Source organism: Schistocerca serialis, chromosome 11, assembly GCF_023864345.2.
Source record: "Schistocerca serialis cubense isolate TAMUIC-IGC-003099 chromosome 11, iqSchSeri2.2, whole genome shotgun sequence".
NCBI lineage: Eukaryota > Metazoa > Arthropoda > Insecta > Orthoptera > Acrididae > Schistocerca > Schistocerca serialis.
The window spans coordinates 207,597,575-207,614,423 of NC_064648.1; the positions used below are offsets into that span (position 1 = coordinate 207,597,575).

General features: G+C 42.8%; 1 protein-coding gene across 1 annotated transcript in view; it reads left to right on the forward strand.

Annotated features, from left to right (window-relative positions):
* The window catches only part of LOC126426662 (serine/arginine repetitive matrix protein 2-like), a 288,117-nt gene that overhangs the window by 148,453 nt on the left and 122,815 nt on the right, over window positions 1-16,849 (forward strand). The window contains exons 13-15 of the mRNA XM_050088547.1: window positions 695-896; window positions 9,743-9,844; window positions 14,203-14,469. Coding sequence (XP_049944504.1) covers window positions 695-896; window positions 9,743-9,844; window positions 14,203-14,469 — 571 coding nt within the window. The remainder of the gene's footprint in view (window positions 1-694; window positions 897-9,742; window positions 9,845-14,202; window positions 14,470-16,849) is intronic.

The following is a 16,849-nucleotide window of genomic DNA, read 5'->3' on the forward strand; positions in this document are numbered from 1 at the left end:
GATGGTCGAAGTAGAGAGGATATAAAATGTAGACTGGCAATGGCAAGGAAAGCGTTTCTGAAGAAGAGGAATTTGTTAACATCGAGTATAGATTTAAGTGTCAGGAAGTCGTTTCTGAAAGTATTTGTATGGAGTGTAGCCGTGTATGGAAGTGAAACATGGTCGATAAGTAGTTTAGACAGGAAGAGAATAGAAGCTTTTGAAATGTGGTGCTACCGAAGAATGCTGGAGATTAGATGGGTAAAACACATAACTAATGAGGAGGTATTGAATAGAATTGGGGAGAAGGAAAATTTGTGGCACAACTTGACAAGAAGAAGGGATCAGTTAGTAGGGTGTGTTCTGAGGCATCAAGGGATCACAAATTTAGTATTGGAGGGAAGTGCAGAGGGTAAAAATCGTAGAGGGAGACCGAGAGATGAATACACTGAGCAGATTCAGAAGGATGTAGGCTGCAGTAGGTACTGGGAGATGAAGCAGCTTGGACAGCATGGAGAGCTGCATCAAACCAGTCTCAGGACTGAAGACCACAACAACAACAACTTCTATACCTGGTACCTTTTGTGAAGGTTGAAAAAATTTTGATAAGTTAAAATCAGTGTGACCTGACTCACTGTGGCACACTCTGTTGTCAGGCAGAACAAGCGTCACTGCCGTCGAAACACTCGTGACTCCGGTTCTGTTCTCTCTACAGGGGCGAGGTGCCCGCAGCTGCAGACTTTGCCGGCCGGCGGCAGCAGAAACGCTACCAGTCGCTGCCGCCCATGTCGTCCCTGCCGGCGACACGCCAGCAGCTGGAGGCGATGGAGCGCGCGGCCCGCGGCTCGCCGCCTGCCTCGGAGTACCGGCCGGCGGGCAAACCGTCGGCTGCTGCGAGTCAGTCGGCGTACCGGCAGGTGAGGCCCCACGCGTACGAGTGGTACGGATGTAGCTTCTAGTGCAAATGGTAGGATTAACATTACCGGCAATTACCACAACTCATTTGAAAGATCGAGCAGCCACGTGCCAAAGTGGCACTGTTCAAGAGTTCAGAAATTGTGAATGAGTTTTCAGTTTTCCACAGAGGGCGCACTTATTTCAAACTTCCCGGTAGATTCGTAGGGTTTTCCGGGTCAGGGCTCGAACACACGACCTTGCCTTTCTATTGCAGTGATTTTAATGGCTAAGGTACCCGGGCTCAACAATAAGAGAGTTGGCCGTAAAAGGCAAGGTTCTGTGAACAAATGCTTGAAAGCAGCACACAATTTGAATTTGTCAGGAAGTTTTCAGCATTTGCATTTTAAACATTCTATCCTGTGAATGTACGTAACACATCAGTACTATGAAAAGCTTTTATCTTTCCTGTGTTTTTATCAACTGTGTATCTCCATATGTATATATGACAACCCAGAATTATTTGTAGTAAACTATTTTCAATGTGTATAAAACACAAGGAAAAAAAGAAAAGAATATTTCGTGTTTCCCTCTGACAGTTTAAAGCTTGTTCCAAGACTCAATAACATACAGCCAAGAAAACCCATACAAATTAAAAAGTAGAAAGTTCTACAATACAGCTTTAGTGCTTATAAATAGGGCACTACACTTTCTCTTTGTGTAGGGAAACCAATATTTGCCCCGGACTCGCATTCGGGAGGATGACAGTTCAATTCTGCGTCTGGCCATCCAGGTTGAGGTTTCCTGTGATTTCCCTAAATTGCTGCAAGCAAACTGGGATGGTTCCTTTGAAAGCGCATGGCCATATTCCATCCCCATCCTTGAAACATCCTGTGCTTGTACTCTAATGACCTTGATGTCAACAGGATATTAAATCCTAATCTTCCTTCCTTCCAATGGTTGCTAAAATAATTTTTAAATAATGATAGTGCTGACTTCAGAGAATAGGGTCAAAAACCAGTGCTTACAGCTGTACATATGAACTACATTACTGATGTTCAAAAATATTTTAAATTACATTGTGTAGTTTGCTGTTTGGACTTGATGAGTCTGCTGCTGCTAAAATGAATTATTTAAATTTGTACACTTGGTGACACAATAAAATTGAGATTTTGATCATGCTGCTTCATCATACAGCAATGATAGCTAGGGTTGTATAAACATTATATAACAATATGAGAAAGAAAATTACTACCCTCTGCCCAAGAGGCATCATCCCAGTTGTGTGTTCACACTCCGTCTTGCTTTGACAACGGCCACAGTTCAGTGAGAAAGGGAGTTCAAAAGTTTCTTTAGGCATGTCATATCCAGCTGAATCCACTTGGTGATTGGATCATGAAGTGCTATCAAACTACAGGCATGTTCACTGTTGCATTTCATCCACTGTTACAAATTGTCTGTGAGATTAAGATTGCACAATTTAGCGAGCCAGTTGAGGTGTGACAGGATGCTGGAGCGTTCGTCTAAATGAGAATATATGCATAAAGCCCCATGAAAATGGCTGTCATGATGCTGGAAGTTGAGTGTGGCCACAGTATACGCTAGGGCTGTTGACAAAATATCGATATTTTTCCCAAGAAATATTGATATATATCAGCGATATTTTTTACACCAATATATCAATTTCGAAATGGAAATATTATGAGCTGAAATTTTTATTTTACATTATACATATTTGACAATTTTTGATAAGTATTTGAAATTATTCTTTTGAAATTGTAGTAGACCGTAATTTTACTTTCACTGTGTGAGGAGTGTTACAAATCTTTGAGCTTTCGTCACATCAAGTCTTTCTCTTTGACTGTGTGAAGCAAATATAGATGGCACAAATAAGAAGTCCAATTGCACTGGTGGGGTGAGGGTGGGGGCGGGATGGGGGGTGGGGTGAATGGAATAAGAAGATATCCAATGTGAAGAAACAGCACAGCACACCAGCTGCATTAAAAAACAAATTTTAACGTAACTGGTGTGCCATTTCTTCACATCAGCATTTTTCAAAAAAAGTTGCTGAAGCTGATGAAAAAAATCTAAATGACAAGATTGGTGCCTGTGGTGGACAAAGATGTGTGAGGGGAAATACTGATGTAATTGGTGCTCAGTGCCACCAACAGAAACTGCAACATTTAACTTCGCCATGCAATTTTTACACTACTACTGCTATGTCACTGGTCTTTGCAGAAATGAAAAAACCCACAAAGTGTTCTGGACAAATCCAATATTTGAAGGAACTGAATGATGGACCCATCGGACACCTTTAATTGTGTCACTTACATGCAGTTATCTTTGTTAACGAAGTGGTTATTGCCAAACGTGAACGTTTATCGTTTCCTTTAAATTCTTGCTCTCAGCGGGATGTACAGAATATGTAATAATAAATCAATACTCATATGAATATAATAGAGGGAAACATTCCACGTGGGGAAAAAATATCTAAAAACAAAGATTCTGTAACTTACCAAACGAAAGCATTGGTACGTTGATAGAGACAATAACAAACACAAACACACACACAAATTTCAAGCTTTCGCAACCCACGGTTGCTTCATGAGGAAAGAGGGAAGGAGAGGGAAAGACGGAAGGATGTGGGTTTTAAGGGAGAGGGTAAGGAGTCATTCCAATCCCGGGAGCGGAAAGACTTACCTTGGGGGGAAAAAGGGACAGGTATACACTCACGCGCACACACACACATATCCATCCGCACATATACAGACACAAGCAGACATATTCAAAGGCAAAGAGTTTGGGCAGAGATGTCAGTCGAGGCGGAAGTGCAGAGGCAAAGATGTTATTGAATGACAGGTGAGGTACGAGCGGTGGCAACTTGAAATTAGCGGAGGTTGAGGCCTGGTGGGTAACGGGAAGAGAGGATGTATTGAAGGGCAAATCAATACTCAGATATACAGCTCTAAAACTGGCCGAATATTTACAGTGTGCAGCCAGTGTTTGTTTTAGCTGGTACAGCGATATTTTTTCCATCAAGAAATCAATAATTTTTCTTGATATATTGAGGGCGATAATGATATTTTTAAAAAATTCATATATTTCATTCCTGATATTTTTAAAAATATCAGTAGTCCTAGTATACACGCAATGGAGATGTTGAAAAACACTAACACTTGGTCATCAAAATGGTTGAGATAAATATCCTGATGCACAGTAACCTCAAATGAATAGCCCCATGTCACAATACAAAAACACAGCCAAAATGCCACAGAATCACATCCGGGGTGAAATACATCCTCCACACAGTATGGGTTTGACGTGTCATTGGGCCATCAATGCACTCAGCACCTCACATTGTCTGGAGGGAGAGGTGAAATTGTGACTTCCCAGATATAACTATGTGTCTTGTTCCCCCCATGAGCTGTTCCTGAGTTGTTTGGCCAACTGGAACTGCACAGCTTCATGTGCTGCTGTCAACAGTGGCCTTTTGAGAGATACCCCAGTCCAGAAGATCTTCACACACAGTTCAATTCTCAATGTTCACTCAGAAACGGCTCGTGTTGAGCCTGCATACACTGACAGCTGTCAGGCACGACATTCGTGTACTGTCCCTGTCACCGATGAGGCATGACAGTCGTGTACTGTCCCTGTCGGTCAGGATGTTGTTACAACCGATATTCTGACACCGTATCTGAGAATACACTAAAATTTTCTATGCTCACGGGCCCTCTTACCCAACTGCTTAAATTTCATTTATTTATTTATTTATTTGCTACTCTATGTGTATGTTGAGATCACCGAAGTTAGGCGCTGTCGGGTGTGGTCGGCACTTGGATGGGTGACCATCCGGGCCGCCATGCGCTGTTGCCATTTTTCGGGGTGCACTCAGCCTCGTGATGCCAATTGAGGAGCTACTCGACCGAATAGTAACGGCTTCGGTCAAGAATACCATCATAACGACCGGGAGAGCGGTGTGCTGACCCCACACCCCTCCTATCTGCATCCTCTACTGAGGATGACACGGCGGTCGGATGGTTCCGGTAGGCCACTCATGGCCTGAAGATGGAGTGAGTGCTATGTGTATGTGAAGGCCAATGTGGATGTTATTTTCCCAAATGTATTTCTGGGAATTTCACAGAATCCGGTTCCTTAAGCTCCTGCTTTTTGTGGGTAACTTGAAAGTGACCTAGTTTTGACTGGTAAGTTTTCAATTGTAGTTGTGACTATGCTTTGTTGAACTGTAATCCATTTGTGTTGAACTAGTGCTCTAGATATTCTGGGAGAATGCGGTGTATTCGACCAATTTCATTAAGTGAGAAATGTGTCTTCCAAATAAAAGAGAATTTGTGGGTAACTCATTGATATAAAATAAAAACAGGACTGGCTCTAAAACTGAACCTTGTGGAATGCCCTGAAAAAATATTTTATGCAGTCTTAGAAATAATTCTCTGAAACTTACATTTTGCTTTATTTCTGTTAAAAACAGTGTGAAATGTTTCAAAACAATACTCTTGAATACATATCTTTTTAATTTACTAAGAAGTAGGCAGCAGGTGACAAAATCTAATGTGGTTGTAAGCTCACAGAAGATTTTGTTGCCCTCTCAGTACACGACTGTTGTTTTGCCTTGTTTTATTTCTTACAAAACTGTTTATCTGTGAAAAATCTGACCACCCCTACGATGAAGTACCTATCACTTAGTGTTGCTATCATTACCTGTTAGCAACCTCGCTGTATGGACATGTCTCTTCAGCTTTTTCACAACTCTGCCCATCCCCGTGTGTGTGGACCCTGACATCATGTACACTGTGAGTCGCTGCAGATCTGGAAGTTCCCCTACCTATCCGCGTGGTTCACTGAATGTGCTCACTGTGTTTCTGTCACTTCCTCGACCCCCACCACGGTGTGTGGACACAGCTGCCGAAGGAGGCTCCAGGAAGCCCACAGGAAAACTGGGAAGTGGAGCGGCAGCTCACCGTCGAGGACGCGCAGCCGAAGGTGACCCGCCGCCCGCCCTCCGGGAGGATCCTGCCGCTGCAGCTGGTGAGGCCGCTGTCCTCCACAGTAGAGGTACGGACTGGCGCGGCACTCTGCGGTGTTCCGTCCTGTCCTGTCGGAGTGCACCCCGTACTCTCGTGTCGTTCGGTGGCCTGTCCCGTGTCAGACAAATCTCGTGTCCCTGTCTTACCCGTCTGTAGTATTCACATTTAAGAATAAAACTGCAAAATTCCTGGTGTTCTGTTGTGTTTTATGTATCTCAGAAGTGAAATAAGAAGTCAGTTACAGACAACAGCTGTTACGAGTTGTGGCATTGAGTAAGGTTCGTATTCCATTGCCGGTGGCCGATTAGAGCCGAGCCCACAGCCGGAGGTTGTACATAAGCCCACCTGTTGTGCTGATGCCCGAGGGTCTCTCCGTGATTTTTACTGCTGTTGTTATCTGCTACCTGTGACGGTATCTCACTGCAGCGACAGAATCTGAGATCTGTGTACCTCGAGGCTTTCTTATTAAATTTATTATGGTATTGTGTTTGTTAGCTTGTATGGTCCTGTGAATGAGTGGTTGTGGTAGCCCTTCTCCACAGCCAGAACCTGGGAGGGGGGGAGGGGGGGGTGCAAATTTTATTCTGTGGTTGGTCTCACCCTCACACAGTGCCACATCACATTATTCTAAAGTAACGCTATATGCAGTGACTCTTATGGACTCTATAGAACGAGATGCCTGTTCCGCACTGCAAAACTACGAGGGTCACTCCAAAAGAAATGCACACTATTTTTGTAAAAATACAGTTTTCATTCTGCACATGTGAAAGTTTTACAGTGTGAAGATACATCCTTCCCACTTCTTCTCAAACTTAATTCCAGCTGTTCCCGTGAGTGGCGCCATCACAGCACGTCTTCAACATGGCTGCTACACTTGATGTTCGACAGAAGCAACGTCCCGTCACAGAATTCCTGTGCTGTGAAAAGGAGACAGTGGGAAACATCCACAAGAGGTTGAAAAAGCTGTGTAGAGATGCTGCTGTCGATCGCAGTACAGTTAGTCGGTAGGCAAGCAGGTTACGTTATGAAAGCGGGCACGGCAATATTGAGGATTGTCCTCGAAGTGGCAAGCGTCGTACTGCACACACTCCAGACAATGTGCAGAGAGTTAACGAATTGGTGACTGCTGACAGACGCATCACAGTGATCGAATTGTCACACTATGCTGGGATAGGGGAAGGAAGCGTTTGCAGAATACTGAAAAAAGGTTTGTGCCAGGTGTGTTCCCAGGATGTTGACAGTGGCTCACAAAGAAACAAGAAAAACAGTATGCAGAGAACTTTTGGAACAGTATGAGAATGGTGGAGTCGAATTTCTTGGAAGAATTGTGACAGGTGATGAAACGTGGCTCCCTCATTTTGCACCAGAGATGAAGAGGCAATCGATAGAGTGGTATCGTGCAAATTCACCCAAGGAAAAAAAAAATTCAAAACCACACCTTCTGCTGGAAACGTTATGGCTACGGTGTTTTTCAATTCCGAAGGACTCTTGCTTGTGGACATTGTGCCAAGTGGAACCACCATAAATTCTGATGCATATGTGACGACACTGAAGAAACTTCGAGCTCGACTGAGTTGTGTTTGACCACATCGGCAAAAGCAGGAGGTTTTGCTGTTGCACGACAATGCACGGCCACATGTCAGTCAAAAAACCATTGAAGTGATTGCAAAACTCGGATGGACAACACTGAAACACCTGCCTTATTGTCCTGACCTGGCTCCCTGTGACTATCATTTCTTTGGAGAACTGAAAGCCTCTCTCCGTGGAACAAGGTTTGAAGATGATGACTCCCTTGTGCACACTGCCAAACAGTGGCTGCAACAGGTTGGTCTAGAATTTTACCATGCGGGTATATAGGCGCTCGTTCCAAGATGGGGCAAGGCAGTTGAGAGGGGTGGAAATTATGTGGAGAAATGAAAATATTGTTCCTAATGGATGTATCTACACACTGTAAAACTTTCAAACATCTAGAATAAAAGATGGATTTAAAAATAAATAGTGTGCATTTCTTTTGGCCTCGTAGTACTGTGTAATCTCAGTACGTGAACATAATCATCCTGTGTCACACATGACACAAGTGTCAGCAGAGCAGGTAGTGCCTGTGCTACAGCAGTCACGAGACTTTTCTCAAGTGCAATGGTGGTTACATCTAGGTAGTCATCGTACATATGTTATGTGTGAAGTTGCAGGAATGCAAGTGTCATAATGCATGCTATGACAGCAAATTTTGTGGTATGCTCCAGTTGTGACGTCTGTGTGTCTCTACATGTGGATACAGTAACATTAGGCTCCCATGACGATTGCTACTGATGATGTTACTTCCCAGCGGGTTGTTTGGGGGAGGAGACCAGACAGCGACGTCATCGGTCTCATCGGATTAGGGAAGGACGGGGGCTGTGCTCTTTAAAAGGAACCATCCCGGCATTTGCCTGGAGTGATTTAGGAAAATCGCAGAAAACCTAAATCTGGATGGCTGAACGCGGGATTGAACTGTCGTCCTCCCGAATGAAAGTCCAGTGTGCTAGCCACTGCACCACCTCGCTCGATGTGAGTTGTCGATAGTCTCATCCACCTGCCACGGGTTAGGGAGTGGAGTGTGTAAGATTTGCAGACGACATGGTTGTGATGGCAGTGACTGCAAGAGAGATGGAACAAATGTTAGATGGTCTAAACACAAAATTAGAAGAATATGGAATGAAGATTAACAAGAAGAAAACGAAAAAGCATGGTAATTGGAGGAAAGGGGAGAAAATGCCATTTGAAAATAGGGGGAGAAGAAATAGAGCAAGTGAATAACTTCAATTACTTGGCAAGTGTAATAATGGATGATATGTACCGCTCAACAGAAATTAGGAAAAGAATTGCAATGGGAAAAGAAGGATTTGAGAGGAAACAGAAATTACTTTGTGGACCACTAAACAAAGATCTGAGGAAAAGACTTGCAAAACGTTACATATGGAGTGTTGTGCTGTATGGTGCAGAGACCTGGACATTGATGAAGAAAGATGAAAGAAGATTGGAGCCACTAGAGATGTGGATATGGAGAAGAATGGAAAAGGTGAAATGGGAAGACTGAGTAAGGAATGAAGAAGTATTAAGAAGAGTTGGAGAAGAAAGAAACATGCTGAAAGTCATCAGAAAGAGAAAACGGAACTGGATTGGACATTGTTTGAGGAGGGACTGTTTATTGAAGGAGGGAATAGAAGGAATGTGGAGGGAAAAAGGGGAAGAGGAAAGAGAAGATATCAAATGCTGGACAATATCAAAGGAGAAAAAAATGGCTCTGAGCACTATGGGACTTAACTTCCGAGATCATCAGTCCCCTAGAATGTAGAACTACTTAAACCTGACTAACCTAAGGACATCACACACATCCATGCCCGAGGCAGGATTCGAACCTGCGACCGTAGTGGTCGCGCGGTTCCAGACTGTGGCGCCTAGAACCACTCGTCCACTCTGGCCGGCTATCAAAGGAGGCAAATATTCAGAAATGAAAAGACTGGCTATGGACAGACAAAAGTGGAAGAGGCTTAACCCATGACAAGACCTGTCGTAAGGCAAAATAGCACACTACTACTACTACTACTACTACTACTACTTACTACTACCTGCCTCTTGTCAGTGTCTGTGTGCCATTGGCTGCTAGTTGTCATTCCTGCTGTAGACCCATCATGCTGCTGACAACAGACTCTGTGTGTGTGTGTGTGTGTGTGTGTGTGTGTGTGTGTGTGTGTGAGGGATAATTGTTATTTGTGATGATGTGCCATTCATGTCTGCTGCCAGAATTGAGCCCTGCTGAGGAATACTGCCTGACATTTTGACAGGTCCCTGCGAACCCCTCGGCCGGTATCTACCAGAATGTCCAGCAGACCAACAGGGCGAGGCAGCAGGCCAGCTACCCAGAGGTCTACTACCACGGCAAGCAGGTGAGTTTTCTGCTTTACCTCTCCTTCCATTACCAGTCCTGTGACTGCTTCGATGTGTCCTGCAACGACTACGTTTACTGTATGGAATGTTTTTGGTGATTTCCCTGAATTGCTTCAGGCAAATGCCAGTATGGCTCCTCAGAAAGGGCATAGCCGACCTCTTTCCCTATCCTTCCCTAACCCGATGGGGTCGATGACCTCACTATTTGGTACCCTCTCCCAATTCAACCGACCGACCTGTGGGGGGCTCTTCATCTGGAAGGAGAGCTTCCATCAAACATCCTCAGTTACACAGCCTGACCATAAAAAAATAAGCACCCACAATGGGAGGAGGAAAAAGAATTGAACTTTATGGATTGAGAGGGAATGTGATGTTATTTCCGTGATTAAAATTCTGACAAGGGGAGGCCACAACGTTTGGTACATGGATTTACTGCAAACTTCGTACAATTGTAGTTCTCCACGAGGACAACAAAATGTGTAAGCCGTAGCATGTACTTCTCGAGCGTTATTGAGAAAATCGCTAGATAATTTTGCTCGTCGAATATATATCTGTGCGTGTCCATTTTAACCGTGAAGTGGCTGCAGCCGAGTGGTGCCGGTACGGTAGCTCAGCGTGTTCGGTCAGAGTGTTAGCTTCCCTTTATAATAAAAAAACTGAGCGAACAGATCGTGAACAAACTGAACGGGTGTCATCGGACGTCCGCCCTGAACAAACTCGACGAACAGTATACAACAATTTTTCTTTAAAAAAAAAAGGTGGTTGGCGTTCGATCCGGTGGAGCGGTGGATCGAGTTCCGTTCGTCAGTTTTTTTTATTTCAACAGTCATTTTCTTTACTATTTATATTACAATATCATGGTAAAAATACGTGTAATCACATGAAATTTTATTAAAGTTACAATGTTATTTGGCAGTCTACTAATTTTTATTATCACAAATAATGTAATAATCATAAGTATCGACTAGTAAATGACCAAATGCATAAAGTCATACTGAAAATGTGTGCTTGTCTGTGATTTGAGAAATCCCTTATACCTGGAAGTAGCCCGAAACGACGTGTTACCTCCAAGTTTTGACCGGCACAGACGGCTTTCGAAACATGTACAATTAATTGTCGCTTTCGACATTACGAGTACAAGTTGCAGGACGGTATGTTTCGTAAAAACGTGGGAAATGTAAAGTTATATGGCACTGCATACGCAAGGTCTTTTGATGTTTTCTGTGGTAAAACAAACCTTGTTAACATTTTCAGAAACCTCTCTTTCAGACGATAGTTTGGAAGCAAACCGTGCATAACGCAGTATTTCCTTAAAAATCGGCGCTTATAATTGGTTATGCAGTATCGAGTGTATTTTAATAGGGTCTTCCGAGAAGCAGTTTCTCATTCTCTTTCGATTAAATATGAACCGTTTTGAAGACACGGACAAGCATACATTTTCAGTATCATTTTATGCGTTTGGTCGTTTACTAGTCGATAGATAAGAATATTATATTATTTGTGATAATAAAAATTAGTAGACTGCCAAATAACATTGTAAATTTTAATAAAAGTTACACATATTTTCCCATTGTATCAATTGTGGGTATAAATAGTAAAGAAAATGTGTTGAAAATAAAAAAAACTGACGAACGGAACTTGATCCTTCTATATCTGTTGGCTCAGAATTCTCTCTTTTTCCTGTGCTAGTTGGCCTTTATTGTCCTCCATCCTTCATACATCGTGTGTTGTTTTGCTTCCAAGGTAGCAGTTTCCTTCAATATGTCTGCTACATCCTCTACAACTCTGATGATAAATTTACCATAAATATATTTTCTGACACTCCTAATCCCTTTTGTCTTACCGAACTAGGTGGCGCAGTGGTTAGACACTGGACACTGGATACTGGACTCGCATTCGGGAGGACGACGGTTCAATCCCGCGTCCGGCCATCCCGGTTTAGGTTTTCTGTGATTTCCCTAAATTGCCCCAGGCAAATGCCGGGATGGTTACTTTGAAAGGGCACGGCCAACTTCCTTCCCCGTCCTTCCCTAATCCGATGAGACCGATGACCTCGCTGTCTGGTCACCTTCCCCAAACAACCCGACCCTTTTGTCTTTCTGTGTTTTTTTTATTCTCAATGCATAATTTGTGCTTACTTGACTGTTCATTCCCTTCAACAGGTCCTGTCTATCTCCCTCATTTTCATTAAGGATAGCAAAGTCATAGAAAATCCTGTTATCAGTACGTTTTTATTTTTGTCTCACTTCTGAACCGTTCTTTTATATACGTCTTCGCTTCTTTTATGCCACTGGCCTTGCCACAGTGGTAACACTGGTTCCCATCACATCACTGAAGTTAAGAGCTGTCGTGCTTGGCTAGCACTCGGATGGGTCACGTCCGGGTCTGCCGAGTGCTGTCGCCAATTGAGGAGTTGGTTGATTGAGAAGTAGAGGCTCTGGTCAGAAAAACTGACAGCAGTCTGGAGAGTGGTGTGCCGACCACATGCCCCTCCGTAGCCGCATCTGGTGACTGCCTAATGGCTGAGGATGACACGGCCGCTGGTCAGTACCGTCGCACCTTCGAGGCTTGTCCGGACAGTGTTTGTTTTGCGTCTTTTAAGTATAGGCTGAAAAGTTGTACCAAACACTTTTGAATGTGAATATTTCTCTTTTGCTCTTCAATTTTTCTTATTTCTTCTTTATCCCTGCACATATTTCATATACTCACCTTTCTCTGAAGCATATACTAATTTTTCTGAGGATTTAAAACACATTGCACAACTTCAAAGGCGTTTTGTAAGTTAACAGATCTTATGAAAGTGGCTCTGTCCTTCATAACATTTCTTTTTCACAGAACTGCATTTCAATTTTAACATCTCCAGTTTCGTTCATGTCTAATAGTTAGCTTTAAATCAGTGTGCAGTGTAGTGGTCTTAACCTTATGTAGAACTATGTGTTGCTATCCTACATTACTTTTAATGTCTTTTATTCTTAGTTTCGTGGTATTATGTGTTTGTTGGAACCTTGCAACTATAGAACCAGTAACCTTGTTTTCAAAAATGCCTTCTGCTGACACTTAGACTCATATTTTTCAATCAGGTTTTATCCAGAATACTTCAGGAAAATACTAAATAGGACACTGTAATATATTTATAACATTTTGAGTAGTCTTTTTTCCATACGCTGCTAAACTTAGAGTTAAGTTCACTTTATGATAATAGGGTAACCAACACATGATCAACTGTGTATTTAATGAGAATGCCAGTGAAAACATTTTTGAAAATCTCTCTTACACTTTCATACAGCCTATAGTTACTTGTTACAATGGAAGCAGCTCGTCTGCTACTTCATTCAATGTTTAGTGTTCACCAAACTCTGGAATAGTACTCCATAATTCGTTTCCCTAGCATCATGTATGTGGTTTCCCTTACAGAAGCACTGCTTTTCCCAGAACCATTCCAACAAATGCAAGGCTTCAGTTTGCCTTCGGTACACATCTCTGTCCCACGTTATGTCGCTTCTTCTCCGGGTACGAACGGAATGTGATGCTTTCCAGAAATTCACCACTAATCTTGTAATTGAATACTATTAGTGTCTTTCCCTTTGCTGTTGCCATTCTATTGCACGTATTCACATTTCACGTGACGCGCTATTCATTACACATAGTGGTCTTTCTGACTGTAGCAGGCGTTTATCCTCTTACCAGCCCATCTCATCTCGTACCGGTTTACGTTTTGTGTCGTACTCCATCCTCGGTCATCAGCGGTTCTCACTCTTACAATTTATTGTGATTGTTTAAGAATCCAGAAGAGAGCAATGAGGATTATTACTGGGAGCTAACCCAGAGACTCTTGCAAACCCATCTTCAGAAAGTTGGAAATCCTTACACTGCCTTGCCTCTACATTCTTGAGACTCTAAAATTTTTCAGAAACCACTTACTGCCAACTGACCCCAGAGTCGTAAAAAATAATGAAATATGTGAATACAACACCAGGAAAAATGCAAACCTGCATGTTATACATACAAACACTCAACTGTGTAAAAAGGGAGCTTTCCACACGGGCCTCCAACTGTTCAACAATCTTCCCACTCATATTAAGTCCATTGAAGACAGCATAAAATTTAGCAAAGCCGTGAAGTCATATTTGTTGTGTCACTGTTTTTACTCTGTAAATGAATACTTAGACAGTAACCTTGCTGTTTGTGTTAAATTGAAAACATTGAGCAATATAATACATTAGGATACTATAGGCCTATGTTAATATATGTTAACACTGTTAAATGATATTTTCCGACATCTGCAACACACTGTATACCATCACATCACACGGAATAAATAAATAAATGAAAATAAAATTTCGACGTGTCCCACAAGCACGACACCCAGTCGGACACGGAGGCCCTCCGGCAGAACCGGCCACCCACGCAGCGCGGCCGCGGCGGGAGCGTCGCGTCGGACGGTGCCGACACGGTGCAGTCGTCGCGCAGTGTGGACGCCAGCTCGCCGTCGTCATCGTCGACGGCGACGGTGGTCTCCTCGGCACAGCAGCAGCGGCAGAGGCCCGGGGACGCGGTGGACGCGGCGGACGTGTCGCCTGGGGCGGCTGAAGTACAGAGGGTGATGCAAGCCAGACCACCTATGGTGAGTTCTCTCTCTGTCTGCATCTACACGGTTACTCTGCAACTCACATTTAAATGCTTGGCAGAGGGTTCATCGAACCACAATCGTACTATCTCTCTACCATTCCACTCCCAAACAGAGTGCGGGAAAAACTAACACGTAAACCTTTCTGTTCGAGCTCTGACTTCTCTTATTTTATTTCGATGATCATTCCTACCTATGTAGGTTGGGCTCAACAAAATATTTTCACATTCGGAAGAGAAAGTTTCATCAAAGACTGGCAGATTACTGAAAATAGAAAGAAAGCCTCCAAATGGAAAGAAAGCAGCATCTTATATTGATCTACTTCTTCTTCTTCTTCTTCTTCTTCTTCTTCTGTGTTTTCATCTTCTGTGGTCTTGGGGCTCTCATGTCGGAGATCTGTCAGTTGTCGTATCCATCCTCGTGGATGCGAGATGTGGCAGGGATGGTAAGTGGAAGGCTGTTGATATTCCTCTCCACCATCGCAGCCTCGTGCAGCTCCACCACTGAGCACAACACAGGGCCAGCCAGGTCTGAACTCTGAGGTATAAACACCTGTATGCTGCAGCAGAAACTTCATTCCACCCCCACCACCTGATTGTGGCGGAAGGGCCAACCATCAAATACTGTGGACCTTACACAGGGTGTATACACGGACAAGGAAAAAAAAAAATTCTCGGATTTTTCCTGGTTGGAAATACACTTTCTTCCGGGTGAAAATACACTTTTCCGTGTTAAGTGACAGTATACTTCTCCTCGGCACTGTAAAACTTATCAATCCTTTGATGGTTTATGGTTTTATACGACAACGTAGAATTTCCCGGCACTTTAGAAAATGAAACTTGTAGTGGGACTTTGAATTTTGCCGCACGCTACACTCATTCCCTCAGACATAAATTATACTGTCGCAATGGTATAAGCCCTCGACGGCAGAGAAAATACTAAAATTGTAACTCTTTTTTTTTTTCTTTTTCTATCCGTCTATTGTCTCTCGAGAGCGGAAGCTTAATGCAGACATGATCTGATGAAGACATATTGTGGAAGTTGTTATGACATTTGGAGGAGGGAAGCAATGTAAAATAAATTGTATTTAATATCAAGACGGTTTTGTATACATTAGAAAATCCTGGACAATGAAACTTATTGCAAGATTTCGGAGCAGACTTTTCATGCAGAAATGAAGTAGGAGATTTTTGAAGACCTGGATGCCGAAAGAAAGAAGACAAGTTAACATGGTAAAGAATGAACTCTTATCTACGCTATTTCCCCCTGTTAGTCACATTTGTTATTCTCCATCTTTTTTCAAATAATTTTTGTAGTGGAAATTGGTTTGACTTTTGCTCAGAAACGCCACAAGGACCACCCCAACAATAGCTTTTCTGAATCACGAAGTCCAATAAGTTTTCTGTAATACGAAGTCCGATTTGCATTTCTCTCTTTCCCTTTTTTCACGGTCATTAATGATTTTAAAAAAGCCCATTTTTAAAATCGTTAATGACCGTGAAAAAAGGGAAAGAAATAAATGCAACCACTACAAACTCAGGGGGAAAAAACACGTTTTGGAAAGATCTTTGATGTGCAGCAACATGTACGCTGCATATTTTCGTGTTAAGGTATAAATTCGAATTCCACCAAACATTGCACCTTACTTTCCGAAGCATTAAAATTGAGATTGCGACGCGCTTTTGTAAGCCAGTTACAGCTTATGTCACGCGATCTCGCCAGAGCTGATGACAGTATTTGACACGTGACGTAGTCCGCCCATAGCAAGACCACTCTTAAGTAGCGTGAACACACAAATAAGAAAAATTAATGGCTTAAATTAAAATACATATTGTTGCTACAAGAAAAGCAAAGCTTACACATATAATACTGGTCTTGAAGATTAATAAGCTGCAAGAGAAGCTAAGCTTCCACATATAATGTTGATCTTTTTTGCGCATCATACATCACATAAATGTGCCAGTAAAATTTTTAAGAACGACATAAATGTGTCATCTTCTGGGCTCGAAATTCTTCACGTGGTCGTCCCCAAAGAGTTGATTTTTAAATGAGATCCAAACGCTCTGTGATTTAAGAAATTTGTCGTACATTCTGTCACATAGTTTACTTTGAAAGTAACTCGCAATATTTTCCCGCGACCTCTTAGAAATATGTTCATTTCAGCAATTGCCAGAGAGCGCCAGATAACAGGCATCACTGCACTCGGGCAGCTACGATGACGCAGGAAGCCCGCATGTTCGTACGTGTGAAACATTAAAAGATCTTGCATTAAAATGAATCTAATGTAAACAGCTGTCACGTCACGCTCATTGGAGGCAATTTGTTGTTAAGAAGCTCTGCACAGTCTTCCTAAAGCCTTTGACGCACTTTGCTGTTG